The 20,632-nt window shown below is 32.0% G+C and overlaps 1 protein-coding gene across 4 annotated transcripts in view; it reads left to right on the top strand.

Annotated features, from left to right (window-relative positions):
• Cul3 (cullin 3) overlaps nt 1–20,632 on the top strand; it is a 106,292-nt gene that overhangs the window by 19,433 nt on the left and 66,227 nt on the right. For 3 of the 4 annotated variants that reach the window (XM_085812717.1, XM_085812718.1, XM_085812720.1), the window contains exons 2-5: nt 8,778–8,975; nt 17,249–17,362; nt 18,197–18,357; nt 18,666–18,780. In XM_085812717.1, the coding sequence (XP_085668843.1) occupies nt 8,778–8,975; nt 17,249–17,362; nt 18,197–18,357; nt 18,666–18,780 (588 nt within the window). Of the gene's footprint in view, nt 1–8,256; nt 8,411–8,777; nt 8,976–17,248; nt 17,363–18,196; nt 18,358–18,665; nt 18,781–20,632 lie in introns of those variants that run through there. The other variant, XM_085812719.1, reaches the window with a different exon arrangement.

Consider the following 20,632-nt stretch of genomic DNA (forward strand, 5'->3'; position numbering starts at 1 on the left):
TTTTTAAATAAGAGGCTTATTTAACCTTTGTCTGATATTGTAGTTAATTTCAGACATAGCGATAATATGCTTCACGTCTGTCGGGGATTTTGAACTATTTAACTTTTACCAGATCAATTAAACCCTCATAGGTATATCAGGGTCAATGTTCCTTCTAACCTTCTTCGGGAACATGCAAGGACCTGACTCGGAACAGAGAGCTTACTAAAGCTATGTTCAAAACTGTGGGAAGTGAACAGGATACACAAAAAGGGTATACAAAACCCTTTATTTTTCTCTATTTACAATAACTTCCGTACTTCGGCATACACCGACCCGCTACTTGGGGTCAAAACGTAAAAGTATAAAAATAAAACTAAACTCTAATTTAACTTTAGAATAATAAACGTGGAAGATTGGCCTTATATTAACAGGAAGCGTATGTAGTACAGAGAACTGTGAACACTACAATACGTTTAAATTTATCAAGAAGATTAAAACCTCTGGCCTGGAAGGCAAACAGCAACTGCGTAACTTCTAACGTAAGCGGCCTGCTTCGACTCACTGCTTCCTCTCTCTCGCTTGGCAAAAAGCCACAACTTAAATACTTGACGTTCGCCAGACAAACTTTGCATAAAAACCTTAACGCTTATAATTCTGGCCGGAAGTAGAAAATAACAAGTGATAGTAAAGATTTAAAATAAAATAAACGTTAGTAAAACTTAAGATCCTTACATACTTCCCGCCAGAGTTAATTAGTTTGAAACTGAGGTCTAAAACGACCTTGTTGAAAACTTTTAGCTCTAGAATCTAACGCGAGGCCAATCTTTTACAAATATTTTTCGCTAGAAACTAGAAATTTAAAAGAAAGAAATTTGTTTTTACAATAGCAGCTCCCAGGATACACACTTTTTTTTCATCTGTACTGCATCTAAACAGGAGCTTTTATTCAATTCTGGTTCCTTCCAGAGATCTGGAAGGAAAACTAGTTTAATGAAATGTTACACAATGAAATGGCAAGTAACATGTATAATTATATTTCACTTAACATTCTTATTTCATTCATGACTATTTTAATTATCTCTCCCCGTGCTCTCTGACATGTGTTGTAAACGAACACCAAACACGAATGTGTTTCTGTCTACGTGTTCCACACTTCCGCCTACAATCAAAACACTAACGTGTTAAAATTCAACATAACAAGACCTCTTAACACACCCTAATTTCAACTCTAAACCCTGAGGTACTATTCTAAAAGTGGCTAACTCTAAAGTGTAGCGTCAGAGAGCCTAACTACATCATTCAACCTTTAACACATATTCACCATGATTTAATCTTTACAGTCACACGAATAAAGAAATTTTAACATTCACTTTTACCACATCACGGTATTTCTTAACATTTAAAATAACAGTTCACATGTATATAAGAACATATCAACATGCCGTTAATTTTACACATTTGAAAACATACATTAGTAGTATATTCTTAACTTCTATTCTTTTCAAAGCAAGTGCCAATTCTTTCTACATTGAAATACTACATTTCAAAAAGTCTTTCAGACTAAAACTTCTTTCTTGCTAGAATGATTTAAATAAAATTTATACAATAACTTTTTACAATATTTAAGTCTTTACACAACGCTATTATACATCAACTTTAGTTTTACACGCGAGTAATTGAAAAACATAATACCCAAAATCGGTAACAACTCATTTCTCGCCCTTTTGGCGATAAAGGTAGACCTCGCATGAGGTAAAACTTCTTGAAATCTGCCACTTGCAGTAAGAATGAAAGATTAACTTAAGTTTGCAAAGTAACATAAAATTTTACTTATCTTTGTGATATTCAGACATCCTTTTCTGGGCCCAGTCTTTAAAGGTATTGCAGATAGTAGTTTGATTTATCCTCCTTCTTGTACGGGCTCGCCCTTCAGTGCCTTCCTCTGGAAGCTTCCTTTTTTCACTAGTTCGGTCACCCTTGAATACCTTCTTTTTCTCTTCTGCTTGTGGTCTTGGCCGTTTGATGGCAGCTGGTCTTGGCGGAACCGGGAACCTTCTTTCGTGTTCCTGCTTGGACCTCGTTGCTGGCCGTTCAAATTTTCCTTGTAACTTTTCCTCCGCCGTTGATGGCCCTTCCGCAGTTCGACGGCATTTGCTGCGGAGAGTCCTGTCGGATGAGTAAATTGAATTTATTCAGTTCCCATTTGCTCATAGGTCCTTAATTTTTTTCATTAATGGTTCTTAAAAGTACTTAATTTCTGTGTGCAGAAATGTGTACGAACCCTGTAATAGAAGCCAATACTTCAACATTTTACAAAAATAATAATTTTATTTACAAAACAAACCTGGAATTCATGGGTGGTTCCTTTTTTTTCTACATTGTAAACTAAGCTAACATTCTTTCTTAAAAAGAGAAATGCCCTCTCATATCAATACGAAAATTTGCTTGCGGGATTTTTCAACACTCCCCACTTGATAATATTGCAAAAATTATCACTGTTTCAGCAGACAAAAGATTTTAAATGTAAGAATGCTACTTACATATCAATATCAAGTACATTTACCTAATGTAAATATAAACAACAGAAGTGAAACTATAAAATTAACAGACATACACTGCTGGTCACTGTAAATGCAACATCCTGAAGGAAGCATGCAAATAACATGAAATTTACAACATGCAGTAGCAGAGATGAGATATGCAAATGATTAGAATTTCAGCACAGACGCACATCATGCGCACCTGTGGCGCCACTTCAAAGTGCTATTTAAGGCTTGGAGTTTTCGACGATTTTAAGTTCGGCAATTTCTTGTTTTTCTTGTGGTTTTTTTCAAGAAAATGATCAATTATGCCTCATAGTAAACATCGATCATCGTTTGATCAAGTAGCCGAGTTTGACAGAGGAAGGATAGTGGCTTACCGAGAGTGTGGATTATCTTTCAGGGAAATCGGTAGTCGTGTTGGATGAAACCAAACAACTGCAATAGGGATATGTGACCGTTGGATGCAGGAGGGTACGACGGACCGACGTGTTCGATCGCATCCACCTCAGTGCACTACTTCATGTGATGACAGGAACATTGCACGCATGGCAGTAACGGATCGCTCAGTCACATCACGAACCATAGCACAGCACATTCAGTCTCTAACTCATCATCCAGTGTCTGCGCATAGCATTCAATGCCGTTTACAACAGAGTGGTCTGTCTGCAAGACATCCATTGCTTCGTCTACCCTTGACGCAGAATCACAGACGTCTCCGCTGCCAATGGTGCGATGAAAGAAGGATGTGGACGGGAGAATGGAATGAAATTGTCTGTACTGATGAGTCACGCTTCTGTCTGCAACACTACAATGGTCGGATTCGAGTCTGGAGACACTGTGGAGAGAGGATGCTGAAAGCTGCGTTATGCACCGCCACACTGGTCCTGCACTGTGTATTATGGTATGAGGCAGTATTGGATATCACTCGCACTCCTCTAATACGCATTGCCGGTGCTTTAAACAGCCAGCACTACATCTCCAAGGTGTTGGAGCCAGTTGTCCTTCTTTACCTTCATGGCTTGCCCACAGCCATATTTCAACAGGATAATGCGCGACCACATGTGGCACGCATTGTTCAAGGGTTCTTCGTCAATCTTGAGATTGAATTGCTTTCCTGGCCAGCTCTCTCTTCGGATCTTTCACCAATAGAAAACATGTGGTTCATGGTTGCTGAACGATTGACCCAGATTACATCCCAAGCTGCCACACCAGATCAACTTTGGCAATGTGGGGAAGCTGCTTCGTCTGCTGTACCCCCAAAACACATCCAAAGTCTCTTTGAATGAATGCCAAGGCGTGTAGCAGTGGTGATCTCCAACAATGGCAGCTATTCTGGCTACTGATTCTGGAAGGAACCACATTTCACAGAAGTCTATAAAATTAATCATTTGATACTTGGTCAACATGTTTTCTACTAAATAAATTTTGTTGTGATATCTCTTATCTTTCTTGTTGTTGCAATTTGGGTGGCTAGCAGTGTAATTAACAGCATAACAGTTAAAATGTTATTCAATAAGTAAATATCAACTTGAATTACAAACAGTAAATTATTAGTAATAACTAAACTAAAAATAATGTTAGTGAACATGAAATAGAAGAATAAAAGTAAAAGTTATGAAATTAGTTCATTTTTAGTCTGATAGTTCAAGGGTGTGTATCAATTGCACAAGTCTGTTAAAGTTCCCCTTTTTAGTTTTTACCACACATGATTATGCAGGACTACCATATCCTTTAAAAACTTGAATTATTTGACCTAAATTCCAGAGGAACGTAGATTTAGGTGTTCCTTCAAGTAAAACTATATCGCCAATTTTAAGATTTTTCTTAGTTTTGGGTGTATTGAAGAAATGAACATTTCTTAAATCAAGAAGATACCGAGTTTCCCATTTTTTCCAAAACAGTTTTATAAGTGTTGTCTGATATCCCTTTCTTTTTTGTTCTTTTATTCTTGGATTTTCTCTTGTTGGAGAATTATTCAGGATTTCAGCAAAGTTGTATTGATATTGAACTTGATATCCAATTACTAGAAAATCAGCCGTTGTGGGGGTTCAGGTTCATGTAAATCATTGTTAACGTAAGATTTCTGTTCACAATATTTTCAACTTCCGTCAGTGCAATTATGAATTCTTCAGAATTCAGTTAAGCTCTGCCCAATATCTTTTTTAGATGTTCCTTCATGCTTTTCATAAGGCATGCATGTTGCAATCTCCACAGTAAGAAAGTCTGCTCCTTTAATTATGCTGTAAAAGTACTGTAAATCTTTGGTAGCATATTTGAAAGTCTACACATTGTCTGAATAAAAGGCATGACAGTTTCCTCTTCTCAAGATGAAACATCTGAGAGCCAAAATGAATTAATTTACAGACGTATTGGAAATGAGTTCGAGATCTAATGCTCATGTAACAGCGTACATAAACAATGCGATGTGCGATTTCTGAATGCCGTTTCTAAACTTGATGTAAACAGGACCTGTGTAGTCCACACTGGTAACATAAGAAGGTGGTAGTTCTGCAGTTTGGTCTTTAGATATTGTTTCAGTGGTTTTACTGCATATTTTCGGCATATTAAACAGTTGCCTAAGACTTTCTTCACCAATTAGCGGCTTTTAGGAATCCAAAATTTCTGTCGTGGTTTGGCTAAAGTTACTGCAACTCTTGCATGTAGAACATTAATTATGTTCTCTTTTTACAATTAATTCAGTAAATTTGGAATCTTTAGAAAAAAGAACTGGATGTTTTTCGTCAACTGTATATTCAATTTCTTCCAGTCTTCCCTGAATTCAAAGAATTTTATTTTCATCAAGAAATGGAGCCAAGCTGAATTTATTAGAGCTTGGAGAAATTGACTTGTTATGTTAAAGAACCTTAATTTCAGGTGTGAAGAAATCCATCTGAGTTTTACGAACACAAAATATTTCAGCATCTTCAGAAGCACTTAATGTGTCACTATTAGCAGGCAGTTTTCTTGCCCTAGCAATGAAATGTTTAATCCATCCCGCAATTCTGAGAAATTTCAGCACATTACTGAATTTTGTTACATCTAATAGTTGGTCATCTCTTTTCACAACAATGTCCTAAACAGATATCTTATTATGGCTTTCTAGTTATTCATTGTTTCCCATGTCAAAATTCAGTTGAACTGACCAGTTTATGTATTGTTTTTGTAACCATCCTGGTCCAAACCACCAAAGTGAGCAAGTCTTCAGATAATTTATGTTTTCACCTCTGGTTAATAAATCTGCGGGAGTTTCCTTACTGGTACAGTATTTCCAGTTACTGGAATTTATCAAAGCTTGAATTTCTGCAACCGTATTAGAGACCAAAGGTTTCCAGTTGCTAGAAGAGCCTTTGATCATGTGTAATACAATTTGTGAATCTGTCCATAAATATATCTATTGACAAAAATGACTAAATGATTTAGTTGAATATTTTTCATTCTAGCTGCCATAACTGCTCCCAACAATTCTAGCTCTGGTTAATAAATTTGCGGGATTTTCCTTACTGGTACAGTATTTCTAGTTACTGGAATTTATCAAAGCTTGAATTTCTGCAACCCTATTAGAGACAAAAGATTTCCAGTTGCTAGAAGAGCCTTTGATCCAGTGTAATACAATTTGTGAATCTGTCCATAAATATATCTATTGACAAATATGATTAAATGATTTAGTTGAATATTTTTCAAGTCTAGCTGCCATAACTGCTTCCAACAATTCTGTTGCAATTTCTTTACAGCAGTTATTATGGTGGTACATTCCTTTTCTGTGATAGAGTACTTTTTTCAGTTTCAGAAATTTGCTGTTTTGCTTTTTTGGTATTTCGAATCATCCTATATATCAGAATGTTTAAAATGAGGCAGATGCACTTTTTTTCACAAAATTTTCATAACAAGCTTTAAGTGATCCTTTGTTAGTACTCTCAGTTTGATTGGCAGAAAAATTTCAGTTTTATTGTTTTTCTCGCATATTCAAAATCTTCAATTTTCTTAACCGTCTCAGTAGGTGTAATCATGGTAGTCCATTCATCCATAAACTGCTCTTTGAAATCAAGAGAAGTATACTTTTTAATTTGATCAGCCAGCATAAGACCGTTTAGCTGTTGAAAAGTTTTAATGTTTAATCCATTAAGCCATCCTTCTAAATAATTCTTTAATTCATAGTAAAAATGATAAAATACTTTCAGAAGATTTTTGGTGTTTATTAAATAGTTGTCAAAGTTTTTCCGCACTCAATTTAAATTGTTGTAACAGTAACATTTTTATATATTCATACTTTTTCACATCCTCTTCCGGTTCTCTAGCAATAAGCTGAACAATATCAGGAGGCAACAATGAAATAATTTGAGTCACTTAGTTTTCAGTAGGTATATTCATAATTTTAGCTTGACATTCAAATAATGCCAGAAATAAACTTATTTCATCTTCTGTAGGGTTAAAATGTGGCATGACATCGTAAATTCTGATTTTCAAAGTCTGCTGAGGTAACTGCATAGTTTGTACCGACTGTGCTCTTGCAGTCATTGCTTCCAATTCAAGTTTCTGAAGCTTAAAGGCTCTAATTCGCTCTTTCTTCTCACTCTTCTTTTTCATGTTCCCTTTTCTCACTCTTCTTTTTCGCATTCTCTTCTCTCTCTTCTCTTTCACACTCTCTTTCTCCTCTTTTACATTCTCTTCTTTTTTTTCCTCACCTGTCTCTAATTGCAGCCAGTTGTTCTCAAGTAAATTCCTCATGACCAGCTTTCTTTATGACCCCATTCAATGGCCAATAGTCAACAATAAAGTCTAGTTGAACGACCTTTCTTTTGACCAGGATGATGGGAGAGTCCTATGCACTTGCTGAAGGTTTGATAGCATCGCTTCCTTGCATATCTTTTAGAAGTTTTCCTACTTCTTCATGTATAGCAATCAGTAGATGTCTTGGATTTTGTTTAATTGGTATGCGCCCATATGAATTCTGTGCTGAGCCAAACTAGTTCAACCAATGTCAGAAGATGTGCTGAAGGAAACATATTGAAATTCTTGAATGATATGTTCAGCAGCATTCCTCTCTTCATTGCGTAGTTGTGCATTCTGCAATAACACCAATGCTCCGAAGACACACACTCTGGAGGACTACTGGTTCATTTAATGCAGGTCACTGGAGTACATGCTGAAACCACTTTGTCTTTCCTAATAATATTTGCCTTATCGTTTATGTTGGCAACTCTCACTTGGATGATGGTCCTTGATATGTTGGCAAGTGCCGAGGCTACTAATACTCCTTTTGGCTTGTTTTTAGTTGTTTGGATATTTTAATTATCTGAAAATTTCTATTTTTAGGTATGGGTCTGTAAAGTAAAAATTCTGCTTATGCTATGATATTGTCTTGATATTAAAGCATTGAACTATGATATGGTGCATGGATTTTCCTTCATCGTTAATTCTGAACAGGGTTATTTGCTCAGCAGCAAAAGGCAGTTCTTTATTTTTAAAGTCCAAGGGAAAATGGTATTTCCTTTGAAAGTAATTTTTAAATATATTTTATTGATGAAATATCATGTCAGTGGTTTCTTTAAAATAAGTAAAAATTTTTCTAATGCCATATACGAGGGCCATCCAGGAAGTAGATTACGTTTGCGTCTGTGTCCGCTAGGGGCGGGGCTAGCGCGGCCATCTTGGGGTCAGAGCGTTGCGCAGCTCAGTCTGCATCTAGCCGTGCTATTGAGAGGTTCGTGCTGTGCTCCGTTCAGATACTGTGACGGTTTGAAATGTCTGCGTTAATTGAAAATCCCGCGAGGTGCGCTCAGTAATAAGGTTTCTGACTGCAAAAAACTGTAAACCGATAGAAATCTATCGGCAGCTTCGTGAAGTGTATGGGGACAACATTATCACTGAAGGTGGAGTGCGTTAATGTAAATGGCGTTATATGTAAATTAGTTATATAGTCTTTTTGTTTTTTCTTCAAATTTTAATTTATGCAGTTAGGATATATTGAGTATTATCCTGTCTGGATTTGATTGTATTTAAATTTCATTTTAAGATACACATCAATTTTTTTTATAATATTTTTAGTAACATATATTAGTAATAAATTTTTTATTATTAAAATTTATGCCAAATTTATTAAATCGTTCATTTATTCTAGCTCTGGTTTGTGACTTTTTAAAGCTTTATGCAACAAAAATGCTTTTTTGTTCATTACTGTAGTTTTAACAATTTTAAATTGAAAATTTGTTTACTGTGTTGTTAAATATTAATGCTTTTTTCTGTCCTTTAAAGATGACAATGGATGAAAAGTATGTACAAACTATCTGGTCACTTCTAAAAAATGCCATTCAAGAAATCCAGAAGAAAAATAATAGTGGTCTTAGTTTTGAGGAATTATATAGAAATGCTTATACAATGGTTTTACACAAACATGGTGAAAGATTATATACTGGCCTAAGAGAAGTTGTTACAGATCATCTTGTAATGAAGGTTTGTGTTTAAAAAAATACTTACTTATGCAACTTGTAATGTTGTTATTTACTTTGAATTAATTACTGAAATTGCTAATCCATGATTGTATTTAATATATTGCTTCTTAGAGAAAATGCAATATCTTGAAAAACTACTTCAGATACGATAAAACTTGCTTATAGGTGTAGAAGTATTTTCAGACATATTATTTCCTGTTGTTACTTATGCTGAATGATTGAATCTGTAAGATGAACAATAAAAGAGAGTATCATAATTTTGAGTGATATAGACATTAACAAGGTGTATCATTCAATCAATAATACTTTAGAATTTTCTCCCTAAGTACTGTAAAACGGTATTAGTCAGATTTTTAGTTTTGTCATCTACCTGCAAAATAAAGAAATGAAGGAGGGAAGAGAAAAAGTCTTGTGAGAAAACAGTAAAATAATAATAAATAAATATGTGTAAGAAAAATACATAAATAAAAACATAAATTATAGTGTAAATTAACAATAGCCCAGTAATTCCTCATTTTAAGTTGAGTATTTTCTTTCTGTAATGTGAAAATAAAATAGTAATAACTTTTTCTAAACTATGTCATTTCTAGAATAATCCATAGCACATCATTTTTATGTAATGATGATGACGATGCTGATTTGAACTTAAACCGAAACCTTTCTCTTAATAAGCTTCCTTATTGGATAACTACACACTTGCTTTCTGCATCATGGCCTAGATATAGATAGACTGCTGCTTGCTACTTTTCTTCTTACCAAAAAGCTATCAAAAATGTAACTATTTTTAAGTACGCTCGATTAGTGTACCAGTGCATTATGGCTGTGAATATTCATTGAAATAAAAAGGAATATTTAATCTGGCGTGGCTGCCAAGTGCCTCTTCATTATGGATCAGCATTTACATCATCAACTTTTCTACAGTATTACATCTAATTTACAAGGATGGCTACCTGCCGTGTCAAATGCCAATAGAAATTTATCTGTAGAATTACAAAGCGTGTGAACGTCAAAAGATTGAAGCTTTGCTATGACAATTTTATTTTATTCTGTATCCATGTGAAACATCGCTCTTGATCTGTGCAAGATCCAAAAGGGAACAAAGTCAGTGCTTTGATAAATAATCCAGCATAATATGTATTAAAATTATTTGATGAGTATTTTCAGATACAGTGCATGAACATTCCAAATCATTTCAACTACACAGTCTCAATGCTTATGAAGGTCATTAATCTCTGTTTAAACAGTGTGGTTCAAATTTGTGCACAAAAAATGTATTTTCATTTCAAAAAATTTATTTTCATTTACTTCGTTTTTAATGTTAAGTTTATCAAACAAAAACTCAAAATTATTATCTTAGATTCAGGTTTGTTTTGCAATGAAATAGTGCTACAGATTTTAAAATTTTTCATCGAGTGTTTCATGAATAATGTAAGGCTAATATTAATGCAGCTAGCAATATACAGCTGATCATTATTATTATTTTGATATAATAAATATATAATGCTGTTTTCTTCTTATGTTGGATTTTAAAAATTTAGCTCTATTATATGAAAATTGATTTAATTTTATGGTATCAAAAGATTTAATTTTTTATAATTATATTTAATAAAATTAAACAACAAATTGCAAGATTATTTTAAAATTTTTTTATGGTTATTAAGCTTTAATATGATAACTTATTATATTTTTGAATTCATGTTAAACATTTTGACGTAATATTAAGAATGTTTTGAATTATTTCGAAGATGAGGTAAAATATAAAAAATGAATCAAATTACTTTGTGCATAAGGAAATGATATAAAAATTGTGTTTTGAGTTATAATATAGAAAATATATAATGTTTAAAGCATTGAGTATTTTCATAATGAATGTAGAATTACTAAAAATTTAAGTTCAAAAACTAATAAAATTCATTTGAGTAATGTAATTAAAAAATAAAATTAATTTCAGGTTATGTTGAATGGATGCTATAATTAATTAGTAATTGTATAAAGTATAATTGTGCATAGAGTATGTTGAGGGAGTACTGGTTCAAAAGCAGAGGCTAGTTTTCACCTCTGTGCAGTTGGTCCATTTACCTTCAATATTTTAGTGCCAGCAGTTGCGGTTAAACTATTGATACAACTTTATTTTATATTTTATTATTCTTTATTATTTTATATTTTATTATTCTTTCAACTTTATTTTATTATTCTCATACAGTATAAATTTTGAAGGCTCACGCCTTATGGAAAAATGCATTTTTTTAACATAGAATTGTTTTTGTTTTTCGTATAATGGAATGTGGTTGTAAATTTTTTATATGAATAATGGAACGTTTTAGTGCAGCTCACAAATGCCAGTTACCTTAATGCCAGGAATATAGGCCTTTACAAGTAGCTGCAGAGTATCCTTTAATCACTGATGAAAATTAATACATGAGTTTGCTCAATGTTTGATATGTTTGTGTTTGGAGAATGTTGTGCAGTCTTCCAGTTTGTGTAAAATAAGGAAATTAGAAATGTGATAATTAACAGTGAAACCATAATTTCAGGAATATTACTATTATATTTATGATGTTAAAAAGTATTTTTTTATAGAAATTAGTGTGTTGTAAAATTTTGAAATTTGCTAGGATTATTCAGAATAAGTAATTGGTGTATAAATTTTTTATATTTGTGATATTGTACGAAATGTTTTTAAATGCTTACCCTGAACAAATATGATTATGCGGATTCTAAAATGCGGAGACTTTTGGACTGAAAATTTAATAGGTCTCTAAAATATTATCAATGTTTATATTTTGCAGTTATTTAAATAATCATGTTGGTTAAAATTTTTGGATTTGTATTTCCCGAAATTATATTTCTCTTTATTTGTTACTGCATTAATGCCTTTTCTTTAATGTTGCTAAGCCTTTTTATTTGAAGGGGGTGGAATGTGAGAGAAAAAGTATGTAAATCAAAATTATAACTTACAATTATATAGCCCTTTAATTCCTCACTTTAATTCAGTTATTTTTCCCACCCTGCTATAAAAATAGTTATAATTTTTTCTGGACAGCATCACTAGAATAATCCATATCATATGACTTTTACATAGCGATGATGACTTAGCTTATTTCAGAACTTAAACTGAAACCTTTCTCTTAATAAGCTTCCATATCGGATAACTATGGACTCGCTTTCTGCACCTTGGCCTAGGTACACTGTTACTTACTGCTGATCTTACTGCAAAGCTATCAGAAATGTTAGTGTTTTGATGTAGGCACAATAAGTGTACAAAATGAATTGTGGCTCAAATGTCAATTGAAATAAAAATGAATGTCAAATCTGGTTCAGCTGCCAAACTTGCTCTTCATTATGGCTTAACATCCTTCATCTAAGCTATTGACATATCTACATTGTTACATATATATCATTAAGTCAATATTTATAAATTCTTAATTATAAATTAATATCAATAATTATGTAATAAATAAAAACTCAGTTTTTGCAACTTGTAAAAAAAATTGGTTTATGACCCACACTTTGAAAACTGCTGCTTAGACCAGATGATTTTGATGGTGATTCAGTGTTTGTGGTTTTACTTTGTAAAATATGCTTTGACTTTCATCAATGAGTTGTCTGCACTGACGTGAAACACACCTGTGTAAATTTAAAACTTGGGCAAAAAGGAATTAATTTGACCTAGATTTTAATTAAAGCTCTCTCACTTTTTAGAGCAATCAGATGTAGGTCCTTCATTTTCAGAGGCAGAACAGTTTTTTTGCAGATTTGCCAGTATTTTGAAATTTTTTTTGCTGCTTTAAAGTTTGCTTTCTTGTGTTAATTTTGTTTTGGCTTCTGATAAAAAAGGACCCTGTGTCTATATCTGCCCTAAGCAGATTGCCTGTAAAACTTATATTTTTATTCAAAATCTGTGTCAGCTTACAGCTTTTTTTGTTGCCTACCTTGCAGAATGCAATCAGCTGTAAACTGCAGAAGCTGTTGCTGGCGTCTGATGCATTAATCTATGTATTACGATATTGGTTTTTATGTTTCTAGTCTCAGTATGGGAAGTGCATTTGCTTGTAAATGTAATCTCCAAATTCAGTCTGTATTTGTTATCTTTTATTGAACTTGTGCTTTAATAATGATGCAAAAACCATTTAATTGTACGTGTATACCAATTGTTTGTGTATACCAAGGATGTCAAACTCGCGGCCCGCAACAAATATTTTTGCGGCCCGGCCAATATATCGGCAAATAATAATATATAATAATAAAATAACATATCGACGAAGAAAATAAATGTTTACTGCTAAGTAATTAACGATAATTTATTCAGTGTTGTTAGATTACTCACAGCGAGCTGACACACACATTACTTAAATTACAAATGCGTGTGAGTAGCTTGCGTTCAGCTACCTTCGGCTTTTGGGGGACACGTGCACTCAGAACTTGTACGCATCCCCCGATAGCCGAATGTGGCCAAGCTCATGGTCTCAGTTTTCCAATCATAGTTTTGTACAATATATTGGTGCATGCATGTGCATGCACTTTGCTTTATTATTAATTATTACTTAATTCATATTGTTACGGATTTCATAGTTATTTATTTATTTAGAATTGTAATTAGATTTGCTTCATGTTGCCTTAGCAACGCAGACGATTTTTGAAAAGACAGCTGCTTTGGAAGGTTAAAAATAGAACAGCACGTGCATTTACTACCTAATAAATAAATATCTCGTAATTGCTGTTGCCATCCACAAAAATCCAGATATTTATAGATGTTTCTAGTATATTCGAGAAATTAATTATAAAGCTTATAAAAGCCGAGAACAAACAACTCATCTCAGTAGTAGCTGTAGTTCTAGCGAACTGTTTGTTTACTTAATGCTGTGATTGATTTGTAGCGATTTCGCTGTGAGATAGAATTAGTTTTTCTGTTTTGAATTGAATTTTGCTAAACGTTTGACATTTTGTGATATTGTTAGAATATTTTTGAAGAAATATTTCAGCATTTTGATTTATCTCTTGTGGAAAGAATAAATTTTTGTTAACTTTTTAACGTTAACCGTGTTTATTCCAGCCCTTTGTATTCAGTATGTCTATATCAAAACCAAGTGGTAGTAAAATTAAACGAAAAATCGCTGAGGAACATAGAATATTCCAAGTAAAATGGGAATTAGAATATTTTTGCTGTGAAATAAAAGATAAAATAATCTGCTTGATATGTAATACTATTAATGTACTATTAATGTACCAAAGTAATAATACTATTAATGTACCAAAGTTATATAATATTAAACATCATTACGAACAACACAAAAAAACTTAGTGAAATTCATGGTTCAAACATTCATCATATGCATTGTATTATACATCAAGAAGCTCTATGCACGAAAGTAATAAATATGGAGAATGTTTTGTCATATATAAAAAAAGTTATAAATTTTATAAGATCTCGAGGTTTAAATCAGCGTCAATTCACTGCTTTCTTAAGTGAGTTAGATAGTGAATATTCTGGTTTGTCCTACTATACCACGGTACGTTGGTTATCTTGCTCCAAGATTCTCAAACAATTCTGGGATTTGAAAGAAGAAATATGTCAGTTTTTAAAAACGAAAAATCATGACGTAAGTTTGTTTTACGATCCAATATGGATACAAGATTTATCTTTCTTGGTTGATGTAACCAAACACTTAACCGATTTAAATTTATCGTTACAAGGAAAAGATCATATCATTACGAACATGTTTGACATAATTAAAGCATTCAAATGTCAACTAGTCTTTGGGAAAACCAACTTAAAAATGAACATTTGACGCACTTCCCGATGTGCAGCATGAATAAATCAAGTTTAGATGATACTTGTTCGTATCAAAAATACGCAGAAAAAATTGCAAATTTAACAACTGAATTTGAAACGAGGTTTAATGATTTTAGTTCCCTTGAAAACAATTTTTTTGTTTGTTTGTTTTCTTCGATTTTCTCAATAAGTATTGACTCGGTACCCAGCCATATGCAAATGGAGGTGATCGAGATTCAATGCAACTCAAATTTGAAAGCAAAATTCATTGAAGTGGGCGTGCCTGAATTTTACAAATATTTACCAGCCAGGTTTGAAAATACTTGGAAAATTCGCATATGAAATTATTTCCACGTTTGGTAGCACTTATCGGTGCGAGCAGTTATTTTCAGTCATGAAAGGTAATAAGTCTCCTATTAGAAACCGTATTAATGATGCTCACCTTGGGTCAGCGTTGAAAGTTATCACTGCAAACAAAATTTCTCCCGATATAGGAAAGATAATAGCAGAGAAGAGATGTCAAGTATCAGGACGTAAACATTAAATTTTTCTTGTTCTTTTCTATATAAATATATATATATGTTTATTATTGTATTATTCGAAATAAATCTACGTTTCTATGAATATTGATTTTTTTTTTCGGCCCGCCTAAAGTTAAACCTTGTTTGTTTGGCCCAAGTGTACCTATGAGTTTGACATCCCTGGTCTAGAAAGTTTTGTCTCCTGTTGAAGTTCTGTTCTGTTTTTTAATTACATTCTCCATGAAAGGAATTTACTTTTAATGAAACTAAATAGCACACGTAATTCATAACATGGACTATAATTTAATGAATAGTATTTGTTATTATTATCCACTCTTTATTACTATCATTTGAATGGAATTTTGATCATTAAATTCATGCTATTTCTCTGGTAGAAATTCCTGGATAAGGTATGAATGTTTATAATTTTGATGTATTTGAAGACTTGGGTACCTAAAATTTGTCGATGTGAAATTACTTTTGAGATTTGGTCGTAAATAGAAATGACAGCATATGTTGAAATTAAATTCAGAGGTGCGGCTTATACATGCAAATTATTAAAAATAGATGTATACAAACAGCTGGCAAGACAGTAAAATGTATTTAATGATTGAGCATAAAATACATTGTTGGGTGAACGTTTCCTAGTATTGTACTAGTTGTGGTTGCTGGTCATTGTGACCAGTTGTGGGATACTAGTACTAGTGATAATTGATACTGGTAGTGCAGCAAACTACTATAGTGATCGACAGGGACAGTGAATAAGGAGTGCTGAGCACACAATTTTCACTGTCACAGAAACATGTTCCTTTTGATTGAAAATTAAATATAATAATAATAATAATGTATGGTAAGTACTGTTTTTAGCTTAACTGTGTTCACACCTGGAAAATGGATTTGTGTTTCTTTTGGGGGAGGGTATATTTCACATACTATTTCCTTTTATTTATTTATTTTTCACCTTAAGAATTTTAAGAGTATATTGTGATTCTGCTCTTATGAAATTAATACCTCCCCCCCAATTTAGAGATTTAATTCCTTCATGGCTTAATATATGCATCTGATTATGGAGAGATATCCAGTATATGTCTGTAGTTGAAATAATTTTAGGTGGTGTTTGCTGTGTTCTTGGGATGAAATTAGATTGTTTAATGGGAATTCTGAAGTTATCATTTAGTTGCTGTTCTGCCACTGAAGATATAAAACCATACCTGGTAGTGTGTTTTGTGTAATTTAGTGAGACCACATTAGTTAAAAGTTTTTTTCACTACTTCCCTTTTTTTTTTTTTTTTTTTTTTAATTAGTAATTTTTTAAAAATAATTTGCATAAATGGATGGATTTATTATAATTCATGATTTTTGTAAGTTATGAGTGGTGTTGTTTATCTATCATTATTATTACTTTGAGTACTTAAAATCACTGTAGGCCATGCTATTCATTGAATCCAGTTTTTAATATTGCTGAATATAAAAATATTGTGCGTGATTAAAAAAAATAACTAGCGACTTCCATTTCTTTGTTTATTGGGGTGTGCAGTTTCAAGCTCTTTGTGTTTTAAATACACAGTATGTCTACAAAGTTTTAAGATTAAGTTTGTACAAAATATAAACTTGAAAACAATGTACTTCATCCTTCAGTATTCCGTCCATATAAATCTGTAAAACTCTTGGTGGCATTCATACACTGCTTGATTCCTTTTTAGAATTCGTTTTTTAAAACTGTTCAATCCCTGGGTATCAGTTTATTAATTTGGAATTTTTTTGTGAATTTTTATGTAAATGTATACTGCTTTGATTAAATAATACATTTTCCATTGTTTGAATCTGTTGTTGCTTGATTTTTATATCAATTTATCAGAGTAATTGGGTTTAAAATTTTATAACATAGTTTTATCTCTTGTATTGTATATTATTTCTATAAACAATAGTATGAAAAAAGGATTGTGGGTCATTCTACCATTGTATGTGTTTTCTTTAAAGGTACGGGCTGATGTATTAGGGTCTTTAAGAAATAATTTCCTCCAGACTTTAAATCAAGCATGGAATGATCATCAAACAAGTATGGTTATGATTAGAGACATTCTTATGTATATGGTTAGTATTTGTACATTTTTTTGAAATTATTAGATGTTTATATCTTTGCCTTCCTAGTAACCATTTTAACATTAACCGATTTTGACAATCATGCTAGTTAATATTTTTCTGTGTGTCTTAAATTTTTGCTTTAATAATTTGAGCTTACTAAACATTCTGTAATTTCATGTAATCTCCTTATTAATTTCATGCAATCTCTTCCTCCTGCTATTAGATATAAAAGATAATTTTATGAATATTTTTTGAATTTTATTTTTTAGAATATTTATTATTTAAAAAATATAAATATCTTGAAAATGTAAAATTCCCATAATAAATAGTAATTGAACCTTTTAAGATAAATAATCAGCTGATGTATTATTCATGTTTAAAGTATTTCTTGCATTTTAAAAATGTTATTTCTGATGAAAAATCTTTATTGCAATCAAATTTGCTATATTAAACAAAAATGTAATCATTCTGTAATGGGAATTAAAAACAGGTGATAAAGATATAAGTTGAAAGTGTTAAAAACTAATTTCCTGTTTATAGTCGCTCGGACAGGAAAGCGGTTAGTTACTCTGACTGCCGTACCAAAGGGCCCGGCGTCAAATCCCATAAAAGGTATGAATGTAATTTCTCCGCTCCTTCATAAGAGGCAGTAGTGCTCACCTATTAGGTGCCTGCATTATAAAATGACCACCACTTTCGGCCTTAATAGTGGGCAAAGCATATAATGTATACAACCCACTGTTTGGAAGGAAAAATTCATGTTTATTATTTTTGCCCTGGCAAAATATTTTGAAAGTGAGTAAAAATTCTATTATTGATACTGGGAATTTTCTCTCATTTCAGGATCGTGTATATGTGCAACAAAATAATGTAGACAATGTATATAACCTGGGTTTAATCATTTTTCGAGATCAAGTTGTACGATATGGATGTATCAGGGATCACTTACGAGAAACGCTTTTAGATATGGTCATGAGAGAAAGACGAGGTGAAGTTGTTGATAGGTATGTTGTAATTATTTTTATAAAAAATCTTGATATCATTTAAAAGTTTATATTTTGGAAGGTAATGATTTTTATTATATAATGTAAAAAGAAATTATTAAGTTATATAAAGTTTGCATGCTTTAAAACCTGGTTATATAAAAATATTCTGTTAAATGTTATATGATTTGTATAATTTGCCATTTTCATGTACAGTATTATCTAAATCTTTATATTATTAATAATTGTCATTGGAAAAAAAAATACTTTTATTTTTGCAGTTGTACTGAAACATTCACTCTTCTAACAGCCAATTAATTGCTTTTCAGGCTAGCTATAAAAAATGCCTGCCAGATGTTGATGGTACTAGGAATAGATTCTCGGTGTGTATATGAAGAAGATTTTGAAAAACCATTTTTGTCACAGTCGGCAGATTTTTACAGAGTTCGTATAAATTTTGTTTCTAAACTAATTTTTCATCCCCCTATCATTTAAGTATACATTTGTATTTCAGACCACTGGTGTTTTTTAGTTTTTCTAGGTTTTGTTATATTACAGGTTTTAGCTAAAATGACAGCAAACAAATTATGTAGTGAAATTTCTGTAAACTGCCCTCTTCATAGCATGTTACTCCATTTATTACATTACTTAGATAAAGTATCAAAATATCTCATGAAATACATTAAACTTATCACCTTATATCACCGAAATACGTTAAACTTATTTCAGTTTCTGCGTTAATGTTCTTAGAGAACCGAACTTGCTACATCATTTTTAGTTTAAATTTTATTGTTATTTTTCATTTTTGGAAATCCATTCAGTTTCTGAAAGTTAATCACTTATCAGATTTTAACAGCTAAAGATATGAGACAGTGTAAAATCTTAATTCCTTTTCCTTTGTGCTGTTATCCCCATAATATCCTATGAAATCCCCAGAGTCTTCTAAAAAAACAGTGAAAAGAATGAAATTTAGTCTCTTTTTTAGTTTTATCTTTTAGGAATATTGAGAACTTAAGCATATCATGTTTTTCGATAATTTAATTGAAGTACAGTCAAATACCAAAAATCAGCTGACCTGAAATCTGCTTTACTTCTCAAAGTATAAGCATTCAATTTATAGGTTCCGGAAATTGCAACATGGAAAATAAAATATCGAAAAAAAATACTTACCAAATTATTGACATCATGATAAAAGTTTTTCCCCCTCCAATCTCTGTATCGAGGTAAAAAAATAAGTCAGAATTTCTGAAAAAAATTCTTTCAGGTGACCATTCTATTTCACTTTGTGATTTTAAAAAAAATTCACCATCAAAGACTGCATTTATTTGTTAGCAAAATCATCGAATTCTGTTTCCCAAATAACATTAGTAAATGCCTGGCATAATGTATGCCCATCTTCTCTGTTTATTGAAACTGAGAGTGATGACAGTGAATTTTCTAGTTTTAGGGTCAGTGTAGCAAGGGTTAAAACAAGAGAATTTCTTTTATATTCGAAAGAAAGAATAAACGAGGAGGCTTTGCAAGAAAAAGATGTTGTTGAATGTATGATGTGTTCGGATGACGGATGATGAAGTCATTGGCTCTGCTTTGAACTTGTCTCAGCAAGAAGTGAGAAAGTATCTTTTAATGAGAGCTTGGAACATGTTGAAAAATACCTAAAAATTTTAAAACACAGAGCTGTGTCACAGAGCAAGAGATTATGACTCTTACCCCCCCCCCCCCCCAAAAAAAATACTTTGGAGCACCCTTAAGTTCTAAAACAAACCTCTACCAGAAAAATGTAAATGGAACATGTAAAAAAAAAAAAAAAAAAGAAATATTTTATGCTTTATCCCTTATTTTTATATGTCTTTATTGTATATGTCCTTAATACTTTTAAAAATCCTCGTAATCACTCTAATATAAATGAATAATATATATATATATATAATTTAATGCATATAATAAATTAATGTAATAATGTATATAATAATTTAATTAAATGTATCTAATATGCCTTATTTATTATGAATATTATGATTTATCTTTTCTGTCTTGAAATTCCTTAAATCTGCACATTCTCTGGTTCCAAGCATTGCGAATTTCTGGACTTCTACTGTATTTCTAATCAAGTCATTTTAGAAATAGGCTTTATATTCTAGATATTCTGAGCAAAAAAATATAAAAAAATTATTAATTCCCCCCTTTAGGAAATGGCAAGAACAATAAAAGGAAAGTCTCATAAATCAAATCTTCTTTTGTTCAGGCATATCACATTATCAAGGATTTCTTTAAAATGTACTCCTTCAAAATTGAA

This window comes from Stegodyphus dumicola, chromosome 3 (genome assembly GCF_044657685.1).
Source record: "Stegodyphus dumicola isolate Sdum_Otavi_A_Nest chromosome 3, ASM4465768v1".
Lineage (NCBI taxonomy): Eukaryota > Metazoa > Arthropoda > Arachnida > Araneae > Eresidae > Stegodyphus > Stegodyphus dumicola.